The sequence below is a fragment of the Cervus elaphus genome, chromosome 24, assembly GCF_910594005.1.
Source record: "Cervus elaphus chromosome 24, mCerEla1.1, whole genome shotgun sequence".
NCBI classification, from domain to species: Eukaryota; Metazoa; Chordata; class Mammalia; order Artiodactyla; family Cervidae; genus Cervus; species Cervus elaphus.
In genome coordinates, this window is record NC_057838.1 from 39,130,642 (window position 1) to 39,158,123 (window position 27,482).

The following is a 27,482-nucleotide window of genomic DNA, read 5'->3' on the forward strand; positions in this document are numbered from 1 at the left end:
TTCTTGCCTAGAGAATTCCATGGACAGAAGACCCTGGCAGGCTACATTCCATGGGGTTGCAAAGAGTCAGACCCAAATGAGCAACTAACACAACGCAACAACATGCTTGGGTTATTCAGTAAACAAACTGACAAAGATGCTGCCCACATGCACTGTTCCTTCTTCCAGAGGTACAAAGAAAATAAGCTGTGCATAAATATACTGCAAGGAAATACTTACAATGAAAGCAAAATGCAAACAAGCAGAAAATACCAGAGGAGTGTTTGAGAAACATAAGCTGGAGCATGAAACCAGGTGATCAGAGAAGGAGAGATGTGACCCAAGACTTCATGGAGATGAAGGAGTTCAGTTGATTTGTTAGGGACGATCCTGCAGAGGTTTTGTAACCCTTGTTAGCACTTACTTGGACTAGGGTTTTAGTTGGAGTGAAAAGTAGAGACCGGTGCAGAGTTTTGAGCAGAGGAATGAAAGGATGGAAAGTGTATATTTAAAGGTTTACTCTCACCCCTCAGTAGAAAACAGACTATGGAGAGTCACGGGCCGAAGTGGGAGGAGCCCCAGGAGACACTGCAGTAATCCAGGCAGGAGTGATACTGACCACAGTGAGGGTTAGCAGCAGAGCCGGCCGATGAACGGAAGGCATTCAGGTCTAAATATATCCTGAGTGTGGGGTCGCTGGCATGACTGACGAACTGGATATGAGTGCTCAGAGAAGGAAGGAGAAGCATTCCTGCAGGGTATGTGGTGAACAGCAGGAAGAGTATCAGCCAAAACAACCAAGAGGAGAAAGGCTGAGGTCCTACCGCATGGGGTAGGAGGAGCATCAGGAGACTGCTGTTGTAAAAAGCATAGTAAATGACTCTTTTGAAGACTTTGCTGTGACATGGAGCGAGAAATGGGGACTAGCAATGGAAAAGTGGAGTGAGAGAACTTTAAATTCATGCTTGAGACAAGTGCTTAGGGCTGGTGCACTGGGAAAATGCAGAGGAATGGGATGGGGAGCGAGGCAGGAGTGGGGATTGGGATGGGGAACACATGTAAATCCATGGCTGATTCATGTCAATGAACGGCAAAAACCACTACAATATTGTAAAGTAATTAGCCTCCAACTAATAAAAATAAATGAAAATAAATAAATAAATAAATTCACAAAAGTTGGAAGGACTGTGTTGGCAGAAATGCGTATGTGGATATTTGCATTTGGGAAGAAACATAAATTAATTAGCATTTTAACTAAGTATCCTACATATTCTAAACATCAGTTTTTTTGTAGTATCTCAAAAGTTTTGAGTCTATTTAAATCTTGGTAGTAGTATATTTTCCAGTCATTGAAAATGCAGTGATTTCTATTTCTACTCTTATATTTCATGAAGCAGTAAAATTAAAATGAAATTGATTTTGTAATAGTATTATAACTCTTGTTTACAGGTGACTTTAATTTTTAAACTTCTATGGCCTATAGATTTAGATATCCTAATTCTTTTAACAAGGATTTGTGTATGCAGTGAAATATGTTATGGGTCTTCATCAAAATGTCTGTTTTAATCTTGAAGACTTTTCATTATATAGAGGTATATTTACACACACATGTACATCTATACAAACATACACACTATAAGTGAGATTAACAATCTGCCTGTGAAAATTGCTTTTATCAAAATAAAAATGCTGAAGCTTTGCTTAATACTTTGTTATTTCCCCAATAGAACCGACGAGAATAACTCTGGCACCACCCAACATGGATGTCTCCGTGGGGGAAAGCGTTATTTTGCCCTGCCAGGTGACACACGACCCCCTGTTAGATATCATGTTTACCTGGTATTTCAATGGGGTCCTCACAGATTTTAAGAAAGATGGATCTCACTTTGAGAAAGTTGGTGGGGTAAGTCGTGACAACTTCCTCATGCTTTTTACACGTCTCTGATGTTTTGTCCCTATAGAAACATCAGGGACATACATGTTGCGCCAGTAATGTTTGTTCTTTGAGAGAACCAGGGTTTAAATTCTGTAGTGATCTATGATCTAACTTTATCATTGTGATTACCAGAAAGTGAGCACATTTACTTCCATCTGTATATTACAATTTTATTTAAAATTATGGCATCACCGACTCGATGGGCATGAGTTTGAGTAGACTCCGGAATTTGTGATGGACAGGGAGGCCTGGCGTGCTGCAATTCATGGGGTCGCAAAGAGTCGGACACGACTGAGCGACTGAACTGAACTGAATGTTTGTTTGTGTTTATGTTAAATATTACTTTAACATAAACATAAATTTGTGTTTGTGTTAAAAGTACTTTGTGATACTTTTGTCATTAGCATTCCCTTCCAGAAGGGAAGGTGTTCTTATGAAAGTGTTTATTTTCAACATAAAATGTTACAAAATTGAATGAAGTTCACATTTATGAAGTGCTTCCAATGTATCAGGCCAGGGTCTTCATCCCAGTTAATTCTTGCAGTGGTGCTGGATGTTAGTGGTAAGAATTGTCATTTTGCAGGTGTTTAAACCAAGGATTTGTAAACTTATTAATCTGCCCAGTGTCACTGAGCTGGTTAGTGGTGGAACTTAGATCCAAGTTTAAATCTGTGAGTCCCCAAAACACAAGTATTTTCTTTTGGTCCATTTTGTCACCTCATGTGTGATGGTTCTACTTGAGGAAGAATTATAAATTTCAAGGGAAAATAGACACATTGAGGAGAACTGCTGAGAAGGGACTCAGTCTTGTGAACCACACAGAGTTAAACAGCAGACCTCATACCTGGCCACATGTCTGTGAAGCCAGAATCACAAGGCCAGTTTCCCTTGCCAGCCAGTTTGCATCGACACAAGATTATCTTCACTCATTTTGGCTAAGATGTCAGTGGTGCATCATTAAAAAGTCTGGGTTTTCTCCTTATGGACAAAACAATATGATGGTTAATTCAGCTATATTCATTTAAAAGTATTTCTTATTAAAAGTACATATGTATATACATGGGCCTAGTAATGTGTCAGGATTGTGTGCGACTACAAAGGATGGTGTTAAAACTTGAATATGTGTGTGTATGCTCAGTCGTATCCAACTCTTTGCATGGACTGTAGTCTGCCAGGCTCCTCTGTCTATGGAATTTGCCTGGCAAAAATCCTGGAGAGGACTGCCATTTTCTTCTCCAGGGGATGTTCCCAACCCAAAGTCGAACCTGTGTCTCCTGCAATGGCTGGCAGATTCTTTACCACTGAGCCACCTGAATGGTGTCCCCTTAAAAGATCTGTTCTAATCCTAATGCCTAGCTGTGAAATGATAGAATTATTAGTCTTTGTCCCTGGTTCCTAGCACAGAGCTTCTAAAATCTTTAGAATTTCCTGGATAATGAAACCTCTTTTGCCCTAATGAAGTGTATCTGTGGGCTTCTGGATAGCTTCAGGATGGTCACGAGAAAGACCAAGCCATGATTAGAAGCATGGAACTTCAGCACTCCCTACCCCAACCCCATCCTTCAGGAAGGAGGGAGGGGATGGGGATTGAATTTATGATTGACCAGGCCTATGTGATGAAGCTCCTATAAACATCCCAAAAGTAACGTACTTTTCACCACAGAGAGCTTCTGAGTTAGTGAACATAGCTACATTCTTCGTGGGTGACACACCCCACATCCACTGGGATAGAAATTCTTGCACTTGGAACCCCTCAGGATCTCACCCTATGTATCTCTTCCTCTGGATGTTTAGATGCATTCTTTATGATACTTTATGGTATTAATGTTTAACATATCATAAAATAAATAAATACTACCATGAGTTCTGTGAGTCATTCTAGCACATTATTGAGCCCAGGAGCATGTCATGGGAATGTCAGTTTATAAGTGATTAGTGAGAAGTACAAATGGCAATCTGAGACTCACGACTGATATCTGAAGTAGGGCCAATCTCATGGGATTGAGCCCTTAACTTGTGGGCTCTGATGCTATCTCCAGGCAGTTAGTATCAGAATTGAATTATAGGACCCCCTGTAATTGAATTACCAGACCTAGTGTTGGAGATTTGCCTGGTATGGAAGAAAATACACATTTGGTGTTCTGAGTGTGTGTAGAGTAGCTAAACCGTAAAGGTGACACAGAAAGAGTTTGTCCTTTACACTAGTGCCTCAGGATGTGACCTTATTTGGAAAAGGCTGTTGCAGAAATAGTGAAGTTATGATGATGTCATGCTAGAATAGGGTGGACCCTAATCCAGTATGACTGTTGTCCTTATAAGACAAGGGAAATTTGTACACAGACAAACACACAGAACACCCTGTGAAGTCATAGACACAAGGAAGATGGCCCCGTGAAGATGGAGGCAGATTCTGTGAAGTTACGCTTCCACAAGTCCTAGAGTTCCTGGAGTTGCCAGAACCTGGAAGAGACAGGGAAGGGTCTTATCCGAGAAATTTTGGAGACAGATCTTGATTTCAGATTTCTGGACTCCAAAGCTCTAAGAGGATAAAGTTCTGTTGTTTGAAGCCCCCCAGTTTATGTTACTTTGTTAAAGCAGCCCTAGTGACCCTCTACAAATGGTCTTCAAGAAATTGGAGATGTTTAGATATCTAGCCACAATTAAGTACAATTTCAATGCCATTTCTATTTTCTGTCATCTGGCTTGTTTTGTTTTCAAAGTTCTAGTTAACTTTCCAAATTGTTCTGACCAATTCAGGGCTTTTAAGAACTTCCATCAGTTGCTGTAAAGCATTACCATTTCTTTCACTATTGCTTTAAATGCTTTTTTAAAAAATCAATAATCTCTTCTATCACAACAGGAAAAGGCATATGCCGGTATCCTCTGCCAGCTCTTTACTCCATGCTTAGGGTTTATCATTTGCTTTTACTTGGAGAGGAGGCAACGAGGGGAAAGAAAAAAAAGGCTAGAATGTTACCTTCAAAGTGATTGCTTATCCAATCAGAAAAATGCTTCTCCTGTAACCCAGCTGTTACTCTGACTTTAATTCATAAGGAGTTTGATTTAAAACATTTGCTTTTCTGCATATTGTAGATAACAATATTTGTGATTTATCCTCTGGATTTTAAACTGTTGATAATATTTTATCCAATACAATGTCCTCCATCTGAGCTAATGCTAAAGAAATATATGTTGATATACTAAAAATTCAAAGCATTTTGATTTTTATGCATCAAACATCCTCAAAGAAACATTTGCTAAGACTGAAGTAGACAGCTGCTTTCTTAAGAGGATCTTGGAATTGAGAATATTCAAGATAATAATGTTACTTAACTGCTGCTGCGCTACTGATAGGTTCTATGTAAAGTATTAAGTCAGCCATCTCTCTACAAGTGTCAGGTATCTGAACCGTGCAATTTCATGAATTAACCCTATCACTTGCCAGTTCTGTTCTTTTTCTAACATGCTTGATCACAACCTATGAATTTTTTATTGACTTGTGACATTAGTTAACTTAATATTCTCCCATCAGTGTAAAGTGGTAAGCCCTACAAGATGACATTACCCTTAAGCACAGGCTATTAAATAAATTGGTTTTCTGTTGCATGAGAAGGGAGTCACATAACAACGCTTTATCCTCTGATGTGTGTTCATTGCAGCATTCACGTTAATATCTAGAAAGTCTGCTTTTCTTTTATTGCATTGTGTTCATAGATAGATTCCCTGTTTTCAAAAGCAACAGAATGTGAGGGAGGAGCTGGTAAGTGGGAAAGTTGTCTAGAAAGCTGGATAGTCTAAGAGACATTTTTTATTTTTTTAAAGAAAAAGAGAGAATAAAAAAATGGAAAATCAAGCATACAGCTTTCAACTGTTCCAGCCACTTGTCCTTGAGACTACTCTGGGTACTCAGTATTCATTCATTTGTTATAAAAAGCACACACTTTTTGAGAAAAGCCCAGAAGCTCAAAACAACCTCTAACAATTTAGATTAAATCTGTTGTATAGACTTGCACATCATGCCAAAGGAGTGTGATGACTATCGGAGGAGAGGAAATTGTCATGTCCAATACAGGTCACCAAGTGAGGGTCATTGGCTTCATGGAGGAAAGAATTCAAGAGCAAGCCAGAGTAAAGTGAAAGCAAATTTATTTAGAGAGAGAGATATTCCATAGGCAGAATGGGGACCTCCTCAGAAAGTGAGAGTGGCCCCAGGGCATGGGATGGTTGGTTTCTATGGACTGAGTAATTGCGTGCTGTAAGGAGTTGGAAGAATATTCTTACTATTCCAGGGAAGAATCCAGATCTCCAAGAACTGGGATACTGCCCACTTTTTGGTCTTTTATGGTCTACCTCGGAATTCTCATGGTATACAAGAGACTGGTTTTGAGTATTATAATGAAGATACAATGAGCTAAAAGTCAATGACCAGACTGTTCTCTGTGCCACCTTGCATTCAGCTGGTTTCAGCCAGTTCCATCCAGTTTTTATCACATCCTAAAGACTGCACCCTTCTTCATTAATCTTCTTGTTGTGTCCCACCCACTTACCTCCTGTCTCAACTGCAGTTCGGGTTTCTGCTCTGTCAGAATGTATAACATTCAGAAAAGCTTGTTAAGCTAATTGTGTAAAGCAAATTGACATATCACCAAGCAGAAATATAGGTCAAATACAGGCTTTGTTCCATAGAACAAATCAAAGTTGTATAACTAAGTCAACAGTAAAAGGCTTCCACTTAAGTCCACTGTTTGCCAAGCAAATCTTGTTTGCAGGCACCATGTGATGTAATTAGAGAAGCAGGGAATTTGTGTTCAGGTACAGGCGAGGTCTAGATCCTCTTGCTCACTAGATGAAGCCCTTGCCTGGGGTCCTTTATGTTCCCCATTTTCTGGTTTCTTTTCCCAAAACCTTTTAGTATTTGCCATGTTCCCTCCCACCATGAGATTTTGCACACATTGGTCCCTCTTCCAAGGATACTGTTCTCTCTCCTTTTCCCTGTGTCTAGATATCTTCATATGTAGTTGTGTCTATGTAGGTAAGAATGTATGTGGGTTTGTGTATACACTTAAATTTCATATATGCACAGTAATAGGATGAGACACAGTCCCAACAGTATGTTTACAGTAGCATTCTATCATAGCCATGTTTAATCAACAGAACTCTATTCCATTCACTCCCCCTCCAAAAAAAATAGAAGAAAAGAAATAAAAGAAAAAGAGAAACGGAGAAAGAAAGAAGAGGAATTGCATCATTCACCCAGTACCCAGTATAGCATCTTTCTTTCTCAGCTTTTAAATATATCTAAGCTTCTACTGACAAGAAAAAGGGGATAATAGCCCCAAGTACAGAAGAAATGAAAGAACATTATTGGCTGGTACCTAAGGATTTAAGGTCCTGACAACTTAAGTATGCTTTTAAGAACGTTTAAAAATAATTTGGCTTGCCGTGATAAGCTAACTTTTGGACTTAGACATGTTACATAATGGAGACTGACTATAGCTTGAAACTTTCGAACCTAAACATCTCATGAGTTCTCTGTATATTGTAAGAGTGTTTAAATGAATTTGCTTTGATAAATCTGATGTGGGGCAGATAGTTTAGAAATGAGGAATGTATAGAGCCAAGCTGTAGAGCTTTATACACCTCTTGTGGAATTGGATCTGTGATGGATTAAAATGTGTGTGGATAAAAGTCCCTGGAAGCAATAAGAGGTTTAGCAGTGACAACCAATCTGCCACTCATCGAACCGACTGCCTTCAGTGTGATTTATCTCCCACAGGCCACAATCACAGTCGAGTGACAGACAGTCCTTGTGAGCCTGAGTCTTGATGTATTTCCCAGCCCTCGATGGCAGGAAAGAGTATCTTTGAAAGAAATCCTTTGTGTGTAATAACACAATATGGTCACTTTGACTTGATTAATTTCATAGAATTATTCGGGTATAGGGACTAAGGGTTTGAAAATACCAGTTATTTTACGATACGAAATTCTGTAAGAGGTTTTATGTGCATTTGAAATACAGAACCGAGGAAAAGCACTCCTTCCAAACAGTACCAGTGGTAATACACTGTGTTTTTAAACATCTTCCACTTAGAGTGTCATATAAATGTTATACCTTGTCCAAATTCAAAATATCATCTGACTTGGAAAGATCATTAGGAGACTGTATTCAGCAATGAGCCCATAAAAATTGGTGATTAGACCAGAAGAATTATTGTTATTCATCTTGAATAGTACAACAGTCCCTCACAATCCCTCCCACAAAGCTATTTGGGGATGAAAAAATAAGAATTCTCCAGTGCCTGCTGGGAAAAGGGAACTGCACAAAATAGTTGAAGTTGAGCTTGTTTCACAAGCTTGTTATTTGTCCACCCAGGCATATAGAGACTCAGTTCCTAATTAAGGTGTGATTAGTATATGAGAGTTGGACTGTGAAGAAAGCTGAGCACCGAAAAATTGATGCTTTTGAACTGTGGTATTGGAGAAGACTCTTGAGAGTCCCTTGGACTTGGAGGAGATCCAGCCAGTCCATCCTAAAGGAGATCAGTCCTGGGTGTTCATTGGAAGGACTGATGCTGAAGCTAAAACTCCAATACTTTGGCCACGTCACGCGAAGAGCTGACTCATTGGAAAAGACCCTGATGCTTGGAGAGATTGGGGGCAGGAGGAGAAGGGGATGACAGAGGATGAGATGACTGGATGGCATCACTGACTCGATGGACATGAGTTTGAGTAAACTCCGGGAGTTTGTGATGGACAGGGAGGCCTGGCGTGCTGCGATTCATGGGGTCGCAAAGAGTCGGACACGACTGAGCAACTGAACTGAACTGAAGTATCCCAGAGCTGTGTTTATTATGTACAGGGTTTATTAAACTCCACTCCCAGTAGAAACCCTGCAAGACTTAAATTTATAAGAAGATGAGCAGAAGTCAGACCAACTAACTTATAACTTGAGCTAAAATCCATAAAAACAGCCAGAGTTAAAAAAAAGAAACAAAAAACAGCCAGAGTTAAAACAAAACCATCACTATGAGTGAAAAGATGTGCGAATACTTGTCAATCATATTTAACAGATAAAAAAAAAAGCTAACAAGTGTTAATTTCAAAAAACAATAGTAATTCAAGGCAAACCTTTAACATAAAAAAGGAAATTTATTTTGGAAAAAGTTTGCTCTGCCATAAAGATGGTAATCATGAATTATAATAGTCCAATTAATAAGCCATTAAAATGTATCAAGTCAGGAACAAAGAGAAAAGTGAGAAGCAAAATTGTCACATAGTCTGAGAATTCCTCTTTTAACCATCAACAGATCAGTTTGCCAAAAATTAGAAAAAACTATTTCATAATGGAAGTAACAGATACGTATAAAACATTGATCCTAAAATTAGAAAATACACCTTCTTTTTCATCCTTTTCACACGCTTGTAAATTTTAGAAAAGAAAAATAACAAAACAATTATATAGAAAGGAGATAGATGGAGGAAGAAATGGAAGGATGGAGGAATGGCCAAGAGCAATGGTTGAGCTCTGAAAGATACTAATGAAGAATAAAGCTGTTAAAACAACTAAAATTAGAAATGAGAAAGAGAATGTGATAGGTAAGAATGAATTAATAAACAGAGCATTCCATATTCAAGTCATATGTATGAAAACCCAATTAAATATAAACTTTTGGGAAGAATATAAATGATCAATATTAATAAGAATTTCTTTATAAATCCATAATCATAAAAAACTGTGTAACCCCCTGCCCCCACAATAAAGGATTCTAAGGCTAGAGTTTTACTGGTAATTTTTTTCAATTTTTTGGCAATAGATAAATTGTTATATAAGCTATTTGAAAATATAAAAAGTTTTAAATCTTTCTAATTTATTTTGTTAGGCTAGTATATTCCTGAAAATAAAACCTGGCAAGATTACAAAAAATTAGTAAATATGAATCAATTTCATGATTATAGTATAAAAACCTAAAGAAAATTTTAACAAAAAAATCTGAACATATACTAAAAGAATAAACTTTTATAAGTACTCAGTGATGGTTTCAGAAATCTGCATGCTTCGTATCAATAAATATAACAAAATAAACCACTGTACCCTCAATGGACATTTATAAGACATTCAATAAAATTAATGACCAATATCAGTTCAGTTCAGTTCAGTCGCTCAGTCGTGTCTGACTCTTTGCGACCCCACGAACCACAGCATGCCAGGCCTCCCTGTCCATCACCAACTCCCGGAGTCCACCCAAACCCATATCCATCGAGTCGATGATGCCATCCAACCATCTCATCCTCTGTTGTCCCCTTCTCCTCCCACCCTCAATCTTTCCCAGCATCAGGGTCTTTTCCAATGAGTCAGCTCTTCACATCAGAATGACCAATATAGAAATAAATAATCGCTTCTTCCACACCTCAAAAATATCTTTAAAGGACGTGCCAGGAACCCTTATATTTAAACCAGGAACAAGACAAAATACATACCAGTACCATTACCTTGGACTTCCCTGATAGCTCAGTTGGTTAAGAATCTGCCTGCAATGCAGGAGATCCCAGTTCAATTCCTGGGTCAGAAAGATCTGCTGGAGAAGGGACAGACTACCCACTCCAGTATTCTCGGGCTTCCCTTGTGGCTCAGCTGGTAAAGAATCTGTCTGCAATGCGGGAAACCTGGGTTCGATCCCTGGGTTGGAAAGATCCCCTGGAAAAGGGAAATGCTACCCACTCCAGTATTCTGGCCTGGAGAATACCATGAACTGTATAGTCCATGAGGTCGCAGAGAGTTGGACAGGACTGAGCGACTTTCACATAGACCATTACCTTAAATCCATTTGGAGGTTTTTGGTCCAATACAGTTGATATGAACAAGAATAAATGTCTAATTTGTGAAATAAGGAGACAGAATTATCATTATTTGAGAACAAAATGGTACTAAAGCTTCTCAAAACCGAGTAATATCAACTCTAAAATTTTTTTTAAACTAATCAGAGTTCAGTCAACTACTGTGATACAAAATAAATTCACAAAAAGCAATAGACTTACTTAGGTATCAACAATAACCAATGAAAAGTATAATGGGACAATAATGTCCCTCAAAAGATAGCTTAAAATACATGTAATAATTTGCACAAGTACAGGTCTAAATAAAGGCAGCTACAATACTTTCTTAGGATGAATGGGTGGATGTAGAGAAAGACAGGGAAAGAATGATAAAAAACATCAGTGCTCCTACATGAAATATAAGAGCTATATATCGTAAGGCTTTTCATTTTTCTTAGATTTTTCCATAGTTCCAAAATGACTATCAGTCAGATTCCACTTGGGACAATTCTGAGGTAAAGAAAAGAAAGTTTATAGTGTTCTGAAAGAAGAGTAATGACACTTTGTCAGCAATTTCCAGGTTGTTTTCTGGAGGGTATTTGTTCAGGTACGAATTGCTGGATAGGATTGGAATTATACATATAGTTACATCATTGAATCATCTGAACTCAAAATTCCAACTCTTGTAACCTGTTTCATTCTCCTATGAACTGTTGTTTATCTTTCTTCGCCTCTTCTATAAAACTAACATGATAATAGTACTTTATTCTAAGGTATGCATAAAATGCTTAGACCAACTTGTGTTAGCTCTTGCTGCTGTTACTACAACTGGCACTGCTGGTTGGATTGTTTCTAAAGTATTCTCTAGGAAAACTGCAGCAATTTACAGCTCCGTCAGCAGAGCGGGAGGGTGCCTGTTGCCCCAGTCTTTTCCACACATTTTTTTCCCTTGATATTTTTAAATAAAAAAATTCCCAAGCAGATGGTTGAGAAGTGTTCTCTCTTTATGAACAGTTTCTCATTTCTCAGAATAAACAGTAGAGTTGAGAATATTTCCATTTTGTTTATTAGTAACTTAGATACTTAAGGAAGATTCAGAATTATAACCGACTCCTCCAAATCAAGAAAATTTGGGGCTTAGTACCGACTTATGAAATGCATGAAACTTCTGCAGAAAACGGAAAAAAATTACCTAATTTCTAGCTCAAGAAATTTACAAAAGCCCAGCTGCCTGAATTATTGTATAGAAGAATATTCAAAAAATTATTTTAAATCTAGCAATAGAGAATGACTTCCCCAGATTGCAAAAGCAAGTTGCTTCAAGACAACCATCAGCTAGATAAGACCTATTTTATTTCTGCTAGAAACAAAGTAATGATGTTGATATTTGCATATAATAGATTTTTAATCTCAAGTATTTTTTGTGTCCCTTAGACAGTGTTCTCCTTAGGTCACAGCAGGAAATCCCTCACTTACACATAAATTCACAGTATGTACTGGCCATTTCCTGTTCGTCTTCCATACCTTGCAGATTTGTATGCTCTGCTCATTTCTTCTATTGGAAGTCAGGTCTTTTGTTTTACAGATTTACAGTAGGTCTTTATGTAGTCAGGCTCTTAATTATATCTTAGTGTGATTCACTGGAAATGTCTTCTTTTTGTATGTCACTTTTGTGTTAAACTTGTCTATTGTTATATCACTCAGAATAAAACTTTTCATGTAGTCAAAAAAATCTGTATTGTTCTTTTCCTAATAGTTCTCATAACTTTTCTTGGATTGAATGAAATATTCAAACTGTAACAATTTGAAGAGGAATATCAAGGTTTTAAAACTAGTATTCATGGACAGTTACTTAAGAAAATTTGGGGAAGTTAGGCTAATGCTATGGGAGAGAAACTTTGGTAAATACGCAGATATTTACAGAATATTTCAGGGAGATTTTGCTGTGACTTTCATATTGTTCCCCACGTAACTTCTATAAAATATTACCACTCCCAATTTTTAGGAATTGAATTTTTCTCAGGGGTGGGGGTGTCTGTTGTTTACTGTTGATCTTAGGACATATTGAGATTCCACCATTGGACCCATCCTCCAGTTAGTCAGTTGAAAACTATAAGCTACCACCAAAGAGATACTAACGTGTATGTTTGTATACCTATAAATATGTTTGTATATATCCCAGCACATGAAAATCTAAATGCAGCTATATACAGATACTTTAAAAAAAATCTCTAAAGGAAGTTCTGAGTTATCAATAATTCGTTCAATATTGCTTATAATTCTTTCAGATCCTCCATTGTAAATAACAGGTGTTTGCTTGTATCTGTGATTTGCAAATTTAAAATATCTCATCTCTGGAGGTGGAGGAATGAACTAGCAGTTTATAATTTTGGTTTTGTTTTTGGGATGAGGCAAAGGTTCATGAATATATTCTGAAAAAGAAAACTTGTCTAAAATAGGCTTAAATCTAATAAATCCAATAAATGAACGAATCAGTCAAACCAAATGAGGAGGTAAATGGAATCTGCTAATCATAGCATTAGCTTCTATTCATGATGACTTATTATTTTAAAAGCTTTGTGAGGAAATAATTCTCATAATTCAACTATTTAAATTGTACCATTAAACAGCTTTGGTATGTTCAAAGAGATGTACATCTATCATCATCATCAACTTTAGAGTGTCCTAACAACCCTTGGCACCCTATAATCTTTACTATCTCCATAGTTTTGCCTTTTCCGAGAATGTCCTATAGTTGGAATCATGTGATATATGGCCATTTTGGATTGACTTATTTCACTTAGTACTGTATATTTTTATTTCCTCCATATCTTTTAGTGGCTTAAGAGGTTTTTTTTTTTTTTTCTCTTTTTCTTTTGTACTGGATATAATAGTGTATCCACTCACCTCCTAAAGTCCCCCCTTGGTCACTTCCAAATTTCGAAATTATGAATAAAGCTGTGTGCAGGTTTTGTATGGACATAAATTTTCAATCTGGGTAAACATCAAGGAGTAAGATTTCTAGGTCCTTGTTGTTGTTGTTCAGTCACTCAGTTGTGTCCAACTCTTTGCATCCCCGTGGACTGCAGCAGGCCAGGCTTCCCTGTCCTTCACTATCTCCCGAAGCTTGCTCAAACTCATGTCCATTGAGTCAATGATGCCATCCAACCATCTCCTCCTCTGTTATCCCTTTCTCTTCTTGCTCTCAATATTTCCCAGCATCAGGGTCTTTTCCAAAGAGTTGGCTCTTTGCATCAAGTGGCCAAAGTAATGGAGCTTCAGCTTAAGCGTCAGTCCTTCCAGTGAATATTTAGGGTTGATTTCCTTTAGAATTGACTGGTTGATCTCCAGGGGAGATCTCCAGGGAAATCTCAAGAGTCTTTTCCAGCACCACAGTTAGAAAGCATCAATTCTTCAGTGCTCAGCCTTCTTTATGGTCCAACTCTCACACCTACACATGACTACTGGGAAAACCACAGCTTTGACTAGACAGACCTTTATCAGCAAAGTAATGTCTCTGCTTTTTAGTACACTGTGTAGGTTTCTCATAACCTTTCTTCCGATAAGCAAGTGTCTTTTAATTTAATGGCTGCAGTCACCATTCACAGTGATTTTGGAGCCCAGGAAAATAAATCTGTCACTGTTTCCACTTTTCCCCCATTTATTTCCCATGAAGTGATGAGACCTGATGCCATGATCTTAGTTTTTTTAAATGTTGAGTTTTAAGCCAGCTTTTTCACTCTCCTCTTTCACTTTCATCAAGAGGTCTTTGGTTGATGAAAAATTCCTCTTTGATTTCTGTCATAAGGATGGTGTCATCTGCATATCTGAGGTTATTCATATTTCTCCTGGCAATCTTGATTCCAGCTTGTGCTTCATCCAGCCTGGGATTTTGCCTGATGTACTCTGCATATAAGTTAAATAAGCAGGGTGACAATATACAGCCTTGACGTACTCCTTTCCCAATTTGGAACCAGTCCATTGTTCCATGTCAAGTTCAAACTTTTGCTGCTTGACCTGCATACAGTTTCTCAGGCACCAGGTATGGTGTGGTGTTTCTATCTCTTGAAAAATTTCCCATAGTTTGTTGTGATCCACACAGTCAAAGGTTTTAGCATAGTCAATGAAGCAGATGTTTTTTCTGGAATTCTCTTTTGTTTTTTCTATGATCCGACATATGGCAAGAATATGTTTAGTTTCACTTTCCTCCTAGCAGTGAATTGTTATTCTGAAAACAACTATTAGATTAAGAATATTTTACTTATTTATTTTCTGATGTTCTTCTTTTCTTATTTAGTCACATGTTTCTGGCCTTTATCATTTTCGTACTCTCTGGAGAGAGACCTGTGGTTTGATTTCAGATATAAATCTGGGAAATTCTTCATCACCACTGCTTCACGTGTTATTTCTGTTCCTTTTTTCCTTTCTTCTCCTTCTGTTACCACCATTATACAGTTCTCAAGTATTTTCTTCTTTATTTTCAGTTGTTTCATCTTTTAAGTTTTGGAACATTTGATCGTCACGCACACACACTTTATCCTCAAGCTTAGAGATTGTTTTCTCAACCATGTTTAGTCTACTAATGAGCCCATCAAAGTCCTTACCTATCTCTTTACAGTATTTTTGATCACTAGCATTTCTTTCTTTAAGAATGTCTTTCAAGGAGACTTTCTTCTCTACAGATCCTTGAGAAAACAGGTGTCTTGTCTTATACAGCTTCCTATAGAGGATAGGAACTTGCCCTTCAACTTATGCATTTCTTTTTTACTGTTTTGTTGTTTGTTTGTTTGTTTTTTAGAATCTCCATTCCTCTGCTTACATTGTCCATTTTTTGCATACTGCCTATTTTTTCCATTAAATACCTTAGCATATTAATCATAGTTCTTTAAAATTTCTGGTCTGATAAGTCCTGCCATGTCTGATGCCTGTTCTGGTGTGTATTCAACCTGTTAATACTGTGTTTTTTGCATTTTAATATGCTGTGTAAGTTTTCTCTTGAAACCCATGAATGATGTTCTGTCTGAAAGAAGTGCAGTGAATAGTATTTTACAAATATAGTGGGAAAGTATGGGAGTGAGAAGGGAGTTTTCTCTAGTTATGAGGTGTCTTGGTCCCATTGTTTTGGTGAACCTGACCTCCTGAATTATCAACCTCACCAGTTCTTCGTCTCCTCCTCACCCATTTGGTGAGACAGGATGGCTGGAGGACTGGGGCTGTGTGTTTCCATCCCCCCATGTGGGAAGCTAGATTTGGGTATTTTTCTTAGAAAGAGGTGGTGATTTTGTGTTGCTGTCATGTGTGACTCTATGCGACCCCATGGACAAGATTTACTAGGCTATTACAAAACCCCAGCAGGTTAGGCTCTGGTGAAATGGTTTCTTCTGAAGGCAAAATTTGTTTTTTAAGAACAATATAGTGCTCTGGCTTATTGCAGAATTGTTCATTTTACCTTCCCCTACCAGAAATATGAGAGGATATTCAATCGTTATTCACTATGACAATCCAGTTGAGTTCCTGGAGGTAAAACTCAGAAAAGTGTGGGGAACCACCGATGTCCTGGGTTCCCGGGAGTGTTAGCTCTTAGACTTGTTCTGCTGACCCTCCAGAAATTCATCAGTCCTAGTTCAGATTTCTCTATTCCAGTACTGGCTTCCAGGGAAAATTCTGCTGTTGGATTTATGCTCCAGAAAGTTGTGGTTCTCTGTATTTGCCTGTTTGTCTCTCCATTTTAGAGGTAGTGGTTTTATTCTGTGACCTCACTTCTTCAGATTTAAGAGGAGTTGCTTAGCTCTTTACTTGTTGTCAGAACAGAGTGATGACTGCTAAACTGTTTATATGCCAGTTGAAAATCAGAAGTCAGGGTGATTGGTCTGTTTTTTAATTAGGTTATTTGACTTTTTATTATTGAGTTGTAATTGTCCATAGTGGCTTGGATTTTTATGTCTCAATTTCAGGAAGAAAATTATTCTACTTTACAAGACATAATATTTAATTATACCATATAGTTGATCTGGACATGAATAAGAAAGTGAAGAATAAATGGCTCATTTGGGGCAATTGAAAATTTTAGACACAAAACCTAGGAATTTTAGATGTTTTTTTATTACAGTAAATACTCTAATTTTGAAAACCATTTTTTAATACTGACTTTAAAATTTTAGATGATGCTTTTTACTAGAAAAACAGTCTAATGATAATATTTGATGTCCAACCTCCTGTCTTTGATAGCGTAAAGTGAATGATGTCAGATTCATGATCTCCAAAGAAGATTTAACTTCGGGACCAGGGACCAGTCTTGATCACTCAAGAGCTTTTGTGTAGCAGAGTTTTATTAAAGTATGAAAAGGGGCAGAGAAAGCTTCTGACATAAACACCAGAAGGGGGGCGGAGAGTGCCCCCCTCGCTAGTGTTAGCGAGGGAGTTATATACTTTTTAATTGATTATTACAATAGATCAAACGAATGTCTCAAGTTTGTAAAGATCTTACTAGATCCACTCCTATAATATACATTTTAAGATAACAGGATTAGTCAGAATGTTTTCAAGAAGGAGAAACTGTTCTCAAGCAAGATACATTGTTGTTATATAATCCTTCTTACAAAATTTAAACTGAGTTGTTGTTTGTTGCATAATCATCAGTTATGGGAAACAGTTTATGTGACTAATTTATGTAACATTTTAAAATGTTTTATGTGACTAAGATTAAGGAATGTAGAGAGAAAAAAGACATTTGTCCTTTCCTCCACCTCGAGGCCTCCTTCGGGATCCTGGACTTCTTATCAACCTTCCTAGGAATTGACTCAGTCTCTCATCTTTTTTGTCATCTTTTTTAATAAGACTTTGAGATTTTGGAGAAGGAAATGACAACCCACTCCAGTACTCTTGCCTGGAAAATCCCATGGATGGAAGAGCCTGGTAGGCTACAGTCCATGGGGTTGCAAAGAGTCAGACACGACTGAGCAACTTCACTTTCACTTTTCTTTCTTTCGCTTTGAGATTTTAAAAATCTGCATTTCTGGAGTATCAGGAAAGCTGTTGGAATATTTTGGTCTGAAGTCGTAATAAAGCTAGCATGATGACTTTGTGAGTAACTCTCCTAGGAGAGAGTATAATTTTATTCTCTCTGACTGTGGGTATCTTTTCTCTGGCTTATCACACAGGCTACTGACATGAAAGGACATCTAGATCAGGGTTGTTGGAGTTTTTTTACATCTATTTTGGTTTCTTGGCACAGTCAGCTTAAAACAACCCTGCAAGGATGAATCTTGATAAACAAAGACTACAAACTCACCATTCTCCCTCTCTCAGAACTGCTGATGGGAGGAACCCAAGGAAAAGACAGAAAGTAAGAGGACCATTTTGTATAGTCTTTGTAGGTCACCTGCCCTCAAAAGAGGCAGTATGGCAGCTACAGAATGGATCTGAAGGGATATGGCTCATGGTGTTTTCCAAAAATGGCTTCACAAGCACACTTTGCCCAACTTGCTCTTCTTTCACTATGACTTTGATGCTGTTCCTCATCAAGTGGTGAAACGTGTACCTCTCCTCTTAAACCCAGGTAGACCTTTGTGACCGCCTTAACCAGTAAAGAAAAATAAGAGTGAAGCTCTGTGATTGCTGAGGCTACCTCATAAAAATGCATGCACTTCTACCTTGTTGTATTGGAACAGTTTTGCATGGAATCCAGCCAGCATAATATGAGGAAGTACAAATAGGTAAACAGAGAGGTCTACCTTAAGGGCATGGCCATGCTTCCACTCACTAGCCAACACCACTCAACAGTCATGTAAGCTGGTCTGCCTGTCCCCATTCAAGCTGCCCCAGCTGATGAGGTTTACAGCTGAGATGAGCTGATGATCTCTGCTCAGATCACACATTGTTGAGTGGTATAAATGATAATCATTTTTTTAAAGCCACTAAATTTTGGGAGTAATTTATTACACACCAGAAGTAATTGGAACTAGGAAGTGAACTCAGGGCATTTGGCACAAATTGCTTGCTCAAGTTTCCATGAAACAGTGGCTTTTTGTACCTTTGCATCAATGGATTTCATTTTTATGTGCTAACTTTATAATTCTACAAGGGGCAGATCTACTCCCAGTATATTTTAAACCTCTCATATCAGAGTAAAAACAACAAAGACAAAAAAGACATTTGATCTGTGAGATGTGATTGCTACTCAAGATATGCTCTTAGATATTGTGCTCAAGATATCGTGACTTGAAATACCTTCATTCTTTGTCAGAATTGTCATATCAGTTCAGAGTAATCTTAGGGTGATTCACATTGACTACCAGTTTCTGTAGAAACCTATCACTGTGTTGAATTATTTCAATGACTATTGTTAAAAATGACAACAAGTACATCAGTGCAATCTAATGTCAAAGAAATGAGCCTCATGCTTGACCTGTTTCACAAATACTGCTTTCTCACCCATCTTCCAGAATGAAAATATGTACTGGAGTACTTTTCTCAGCTTATAAATCCAGCAGTAAACAACCTAACTTGATGATTATTTTATGCATCTATTCACTGTAGAGCTTTAAACCTAGGGAGAAGATGTTGATGACTATCTTGAACCTTTTAGCTCCAGGAGGAGTGAAGATGAAGAATATGAAATCTCAAGAGTTTAATGAGTTTTGATACTAGCTGATCATTAGAATTAGCTAAAAGTCCTCCTCTTTCTCTTCCATGCTGATTTAACTGTTCTGGGATATGGCTTCATGATTTCTGGTATGTTTATAAAGACTGTCCAGGTGAATTTATTGTACAGCCCGTGTTGAGAACTATTGGCTTAATGATCTGGGTAGCCAAGTGTTTTGCAAAGCACAGATAAGGTACCCAATAGGCAACATTAAACAATGCAGAATAAGATCCATGCTGTTTTCAATTTTGTTTCAATCATTTAGGTTAAATCAACGAGAGTAATTCAGTATGGTGTTAGGTTTGTTACAAATGATTTTCCAATTCTTGTTAATCTGCCTTTTTAATTAAAAGAGCAAAGGTCACATTCTCAGAGACTTTGAAAATGCAGCTAGTGTCCATTTACATTATTTTCAACCATGTCTGTTTGCATTATTTTCTATTTCTATCCTTTTCATTTTATCAGTTAACTATTATTTTGGTCAGCACTGTTCCATGTTAGAGAAAAGTACACATATTTCTGTGTTGACTTCTATATAATTTAAGTTTAAGAAAGTTAAATAGTTTAAGAAAAAAATAAGTGAATAATAGAGCATTTTGTCCTGGGATGTGGCTTACCAAAAATGCAGAGGTGACCTTCTAATGACTGAAGTTTAGGAAGCATTGAGGGAATAATCACTGTGGGAACGGACACTAGGTGTTGATGATCGTGAGATCACCAGCTTTCAGTAAGATACTCCATAAACACTACCCTGACCAGAAAAAAAAAAAAAAAAAATCCCCAAGTCATTAGTATGAGCTTGATGTTGAAGTAGAAGCTGATACCTCTAAGGTAACTTGGGTATTAGATACTGTTGGGGTCCTTTAATGGACCGGAACCTTGTGGTGCGGAGTCGACGATAAGAAAGTGAAAGAGAGAAAGAGAGAGAGAGAGAGACAAAAAAGACCCGGGGACCTAAGCTCTGATGGAGCAAAGGTGCTTTAATGATTTTTCTATGAGTATATATAGGCTGCAGTACAAGAAACTTCTTTCGGGAATGATAGAGATCAGAAAACCAAATGTACAGCAACTGTTACCACAAGGTCAGGAGACAATCCATATCTCAAGAAAGGGGAAGGAGATTAAGCTGTTTTGTCCTAAGGAGAATGTTTACTAAAGGAGACTCATGCTTGCCTCACACAATGACCTCAGTCCCTGGGAGCAGCGTGCTGTTCCGCTTGAAGAGGGACAAAGGACTCATGAGAGATAGCATGTAGGAATCCTCCCGTCAAACATTCCCTGACAATTCCCCCTTATTTATTTATAATATTTGTAAGAAGAGTTCTGACCATCAGAGTTTGTTTAGTTTTGACAATCTTTGCATGAAGGCAACGGTAGACAACAAATATAATTGTTAAGACAATCACCAAAATTATGGTTCCAGATCCAATGCCATGAGTAAGACTTTGAAACCATCCACGTGGGTCTAGCCCAGATAATTGATCAGCTAATTGTTTAGCTAAAGTTTCCATATCAATGGAAGAGGGCAGATTATTAGAAAAGGTTTCAAATATTTCTTTTTGTAATAACTGTACATTCAGAGAGGCATTATCATGTATGTTTTGTAAATGATACTTGATTTGTTCCCAGTTGTAGGCACTATTATTAAAATGAACAGGAGTAACACAAAATTGAGTAGAATTCTAGTCACATTTTAGCATCACCTGTTTTTGTACATCTGTTAATTGATCTCCAACCCATTCGATGGCTGTTTTCAGTTCCTGTATTTCTTCTTGAATTTCCTCATCTATCTGAGTCTGAGTGGGCCATATAGTATGGGCATCTTTAGTCCAATTTTGGATAAAATTATGTGTTTGAATTGAGGTTTGTAAAGTAACGCTAGTCATGACAGCATTGGTGCAAATAGTTATTAATCTTATAATGCCAAAAATCAGCCATCCAATGAATCGTTTACATCGCTAGAGCAATTTAGTAAGCAACCAGGAAGCAAGTCCAGCCATGGGACCTTCTTCCCAGGGCCGTTGGAGATTTATTGGTAACCATAGACTACGTCGAGATCAAAGAATTAAAAGAGAATCATATCTTAAGGAAATAGAGGAGTTAAGACAAGTATATAATCTGCAATTTATGCAAGTTACAAAACGTATAGTCTTATTGAATTGTAAATTTTTTATAGTTACAACAAAAGGAAGTGGGACATAGGCTTGTATAAAATATGATTGATTATAGTGAAAGAAATAATTGCTATAGCTATGATTGGTCCCCGTGGAATGTCTGGTCCAAGTCCCAAGTTCTTCGGTGTATGCAGCAAGTTTTCAGATGTCCCATTGTTTAGGCCCAATCTGTTTATCAAGGATGATTCGAGGACGAGGCGGGGGCCATTCCATCATCAAGCTAGCCAAGAAGTCCTCTGTCATGGTAATGTTCTATTGTAGTATTAGTAACCTTCCATGTTACTTGAGTAATATAATCATACATAGTATTGTTAATATCATCTGAGCAGTTCAATAACCACATACTATGGGGTCCCCAATTGACAATTGTATGATTAGCTATAAACATTAATTTTCCTGGTTTGGCCTGACATTTGTCCCAGTGAACAGGAATATATTTAAAGTTCTTATTAGTAAACCGTTGGCATGTTGTTCTTTGTTCTTTCCCTAATTCTTTCTCTAAAGTTTCAGTAGTATAAACATGGTTTACTGACAAAGAAAGGGCAGTAAATAATCTAAGTAGTGTCCAAAAATCCTTTTCTGGAGGCAGGACGAAAGCCCAAGTTTGTCGACTAACGTTTATACATAATTCTGCTGGGCCCATACATAAAGGAAGGACTTCATAACCTAGAACGATATTAATTAGTTTTTCTTTTTCTTCAGGATGAGAGGGCCCCTCCAAGTTTTAAGGAGGAGGCATATGTGTTGACTCATTAGTAGATATGGTTGGTCTTATATCTGTCCATTTTACAACCTACAATAAAAAAGGGGGGTTAGGTATATAAGCCCAGTAAGTATGATCAATAGGTCAGCCTGAGCGGGGGAAGCAAAAGCAAGCAAAGCAAGCATAGCGAAGAAAAATATTTTTAGGATTCCGAGGCATTCCCTGTTGAGAAATCAGGTTTTCAGTTTAGTTAGTAAGGGTTTTTTGCTGTTTCATCTCTAGTCTGAATGCTGGGGGCCCCCTTAGGTTGAATCTTCTGAAGAGGAAGTCATGTGAGCTCATTGGATCCATCTGGAGAAATAGAAGCATATCTTTTTCCTGTAAGATTAGTTTCTTAGATTTCTATTGATTAGTTAACCCGTCTTGATATCAAATGGGCAAAGGAAAGGAAGTGTCCTATAATGTTTCAAAACTTCTTTTTTTGTTTGTTTGTTTTTTGCTTTTGTCAAAACATCTCTTTGTGGTAAGTTTAAAAACTATAAAACAAATAAGGCTATATTAACAACAGTTACAAAAGGAGAGAAAAGCGATAACGATGAAAACATTCTTAGGAAATATTTCAGTCTAAAAGAAAAAAAATCATTCAGAAATCTGTTTGGGACTGGTATTTGGCTGTGGTTTGTGTTATTTGGGGCAAAGGATTAGGAGTAACCATTCAAATATTTTTTCCTAAGTGAAATTATTGAAAACGTGATGCAGAACAACTTGACAAATGAAATGTTGCTCACATCCAAATATATTTGACCTTGTCCTTGAAAAAGAAATGCAGCTTAGCAACTGTTGAATCTCACTGTTCAGTGTGTTAAAGAGGATGACTACACTTCCAAGACAGACTTGAAAAGAAGGCAAACATTCCACATTTCTGATATTTTTAGGAACAAATAATCCATTCGGGAAATGGTGTCTTTTTTTTTTTTTTTTAATGCTGTTTTCGCCCTGCTTTAAGAATCCTACACATTGGGAACAGAAATAGTCACACCAACAATAGTTATAGGCTTAAAGTCTACACTACACCAGAATCTAGCAAAGTTTGCTCTGGACAAGGAAGACAAAAGTGTTTCTGTGTATATTCTCTTATTTAATTTTTTATTTGCAATTACAGTGTGTAATGTGTTTGTTCAATCATGTCTTGTGTTTGTGGACTATAAGGAATGTCTGTAATCTGTTTAATAGAGAATGAATGTAAAAATTATTTGAACAGCTTAGAAATATAGGCAGAGTCATTGTCTGTTTTTATAGAATTAGGTGTTTTCATTATTGTGAAGTAAGTTGATAGGTGAGTTATAACATGTTGTGTAGTCTTACCTTAGAGAGGTGTTGCCCCTAGAAAAGAAGAATTTGTATTGATCGAGACATGTAAGAAGGAAGAGGAAGAAAGTTCAGGACAATGAGTTACATCAATTTGCCATAAAATTTTCCTTCATTTGTCATAAGCCTTTTTAAAATTCTAGCACTAAATATCTTTAAAAGTTAAAAGGCCAAAACAAAGTATGATAGCATAATAAACATAATAGCATAATAATAGCATAATAATCTCGGTGGAACCCCCAAATCCAATGTTTATTTTAAATAAACATACCATACTTTGTGGTTTTCATTGTGATCCACCCAAGCATTTCAACTGCATTTTCTAATATATTTGCAGTCTGAATGTATCTGCTGACCAAAGTTAATTCTATTAAATATTGTTTTCCCAGAATTTTTCTCTTGTTTCCAATTTGGTTTAATTTGGAGAAAGAACATTTGCTGTAGCTAGAATGACAATGAAAAACTAGTCTAGTAAAGTTTATGTAAATACCACTTTATTCTATAATAAATGTTTCAACAATTAAAAAAATATTTCTGTATTCATCATTTTATTTGCCATTTCTTATATCTTTCTATTAAAAGCATATATTTTACTTTTCTATAGCAACCATGAAATGTCTTGTATGTTAGCATTTTATAGACCATTGAACATATTTCTCAAATCATATTATATTATATATATATCCATTCATATATAAATATATATTTATATTCATTAACAGCTCAAAAATCTCTTCAGCTCTTCTGCAAGAAAAACCCCTTTTAAGAGTAAGCCAATGTTCAGCAATTAACGCTTCAAAATCCTACTTCATTTGGAAATGACCCAGCCATTCAAAAACTTCTACTACTTAGTTCAGCACAACTCTAGAAACCTAAGTTACTCCAATCCCAAGAGATGGCTCCAGATTATAGATAATAGATCATTCTATCAAAAATACAATTATTTCTAATAGAGCTTATCTAAAAGTTTTTATCTCATCTATATATTTGTGTATATATATATATATATATATAAAGAGTTACCCTTTTGTTGACAAACTTAGTTTACCTTAAACCAAGGCATAATAAAAGTATTATATAATGTTGATGACTCAAGACATGTCCTAACTAGATTAACAAATAATTATATTTAAATCACATTTACATTTAAATAAACGTTATACCCAACATTGAATACCCTTCAGTTCATGTAAAGCTGAATCTAAATAGAGCTCATTAATTCCACACTATCTAAAAACAAAGACATACATTGAGACATAGATAATTTTAAATACATAGGCATAGTTCTCCGTTTGAAATTTAAAATATCCTTTTGTTTTATTTATTTATTTTGAGCTCCACCAATTTGTTAATGGCTGGAGTCCTAGATAGAGTGGGTTGTGTATCCCAAGGACATGATAAGAGTTAACTTAAGGTTTTTTCTTAGGCCTATTTTTGTTTCCCAGGCAGAACTGGAGCTCAAAAAAAAAAAAAAAAATATTTTAACAAGTTAACCTTTTCTTAACTGCATGTGCAAGAAGAACTGGTTTTGCAATTTCAAAAAAAGATTTTATTTTCATCAGGTTTCTCCAGAGTCTAAAGAATATCATAGCCATTCAGTGTCAAAAATATCATTTTTCTTTTTTGTAGCTATAGTATATTACTAATGATATATGCATGAGGGAATTGTTGTCACATAGGAAGTAAAGCCTTGGCTACAAAATTCTGACAAACACTAGGACTGTTATGGAGACGGCAATGGCACCCTATTTCAGTACTCTTGTCTGGAGAATCCTAGGGACGGGGGAGCCTGGCGGGCTGACATCCATGGGGTCGCATGGAGTAATACACGACCGAAGTGACTCAGCAGCAGCAGTAGCAGGACTTTTAAGCATACCTTGAGGTAACATAGTCTACTGAAATCTTTTATGAGGCCCGATATGATTAGGATAAGGGAGAGAGAAAGTGAATCTCTCCCGGTCTAAAGGGTGTAAAGGTATATTTAAAAGGCAATCTTGTGAATCAGTAATAATAATGTGCCAATTTTGAGGAATAGTAATAGGTGATGGGATCTCTGGTTGCAATGTACCCATAGGTTTCATAAAAGAATTAACTTTTCTAAACTCTGTTAAGAGACACCATTTGTTATGTTTCCTTTTTATAACAAAAATAGAGTTCCAAAAAGAGCAAGATTTTTCAATATGTTTCAATTTTAATTGTGTGTTTATAAGTTTTTTAGTAGCTTGTAATTTTTCTTTCGTAAGGGGCTATTGCTTTGTCTAAATAGGCTCATAATTTTTTTTAAGTTATTTTAATAATTGTTTTGTTTGTTAAATGAGCAGTGGCCCCTAGGAAAAATGTGGAATGTATATCTGAGTTTGCCATTGTATAAGTAAGTTCCTTCCTATTAGATTAAAGGGTACATTTATCATATAAGGTTTTAATGTTGAAGGTTAGCCTTCTGGTCCCTCACATGAGTATATTTGAACACTTTGATAAACTTCTTGTACTTTAGTTTGAGAAATTCTTGCAATTTGGCAAGAGACCTTTTGTACAGGCCAGGATTTGGGCCATAAATGTTTGGAAATAATAGTGATATCAGATCCAGTGTCAAGGAGACCAGAAAATCTTTTACCATTAATTTTGATATTTATATTTGGTCGGGCATACTCAGATACTAATGATGTCCACAAAGATTGTTTTTGATCTGTACTTTCAAACCCATCTGTCCGTACATTATTAGAGGAATTAATAGAAATGTAAAGTAAAAGAAGTAATTGAGCAATTTTGTCCCCCTTTTTGAATTGCCATAGAATCTGAGATGACATCAGAATTTGAATATCTCCTTTATAATCTGAATCAATTATTCCAGGGTGAACAGTAATTCCTTTAGAAGTCAGACTAGATCAGCCAAGCAAAAGACCAAAAGTTTGTGGGGGCAGGGGTCCAAAAAGTCTGGTAGGCACTCTAGTAGGGACTGCTTGAGGGTAAAGGAAAAAATCATTTAGGGCTGGTATATCGACGGCAGTACTGCTGGATGTTGAGGGTTTGAGGGAAAAGATAGAATTTGCTCCTGTTTGGAGTTCCCTGGAATAGGTTTTCCATCAATATCAAATTTAAATTTACAACTTTTGGCCCAGTGCATTCTTCTATGGCAGCGAGGGCAAATTTTTTGGTATTATTAGCCTTTTTAGGGCAGTCTCTTTTTAAATGATTTTTATCTCCACAATTAAAGTATCTTTCATTTCCCTTTTTAAAGGTAGTAGCCATTGCCTCAATCAGCATTTGCATCTTTTGAGTTTCTGATCCTAGATTGCGATAAGCTTTTAAATAATCAATAATAGTCCTAGTCTCACAAATTGCAGCTATAGCTCTTTGACATTTCTGATTTGCATTCTCATAAGCAAATAATTTCTCTAGCTGTTTTTTGGTTTCTTCTCTGATTACAGTACGGGAAATAGCAGCTTCTAATCTAGCTTAAAAATTAGCATAACTTTTCATTAGGTTCCAACAAAGGAGAGACTTTTGGAGTTGCGACTGTTGGCAGAGGAGAAGCATTTGGAGCAGCCGGGGCAGGGCTAGTAAGAAAATTTTGAGATATTTTGTATTGTTTTAATTGGGCCTTTTGTAAAGTTTAATCATTTAATTTATATTTATGTAATAAGTGTTCTGTATGTTGCTGAATATTGGAAGGGCTAGAATGTACCTTGAAATGGCAGAATTATAGCTTTAATAAGAGCCCATAGGGGCTAGAGGTCAATTGGAATATTTTTTCCTTGTTTGGCTGCTCATTTAACATTTTCTTTGACCTGGAGCCAAATTTCTAAATCAAAACTGCATTTATCAGGAAACTAAGGATTATGTTCAACTACTGTTTAAAGGCAA

General features: G+C 36.7%; 1 protein-coding gene across 1 annotated transcript in view; it reads left to right on the forward strand.

The window, feature by feature from the left end:
• The window catches only part of CNTN3 (contactin 3), a 393,558-nt gene that overhangs the window by 308,323 nt on the left and 57,753 nt on the right, over nt 1–27,482 (forward strand). Inside the window, exon 14 of the mRNA XM_043886672.1 lies at nt 1,707–1,882. Within this exon, the coding sequence (XP_043742607.1) occupies nt 1,707–1,882 (176 nt within the window). The remainder of the gene's footprint in view (nt 1–1,706; nt 1,883–27,482) is intronic.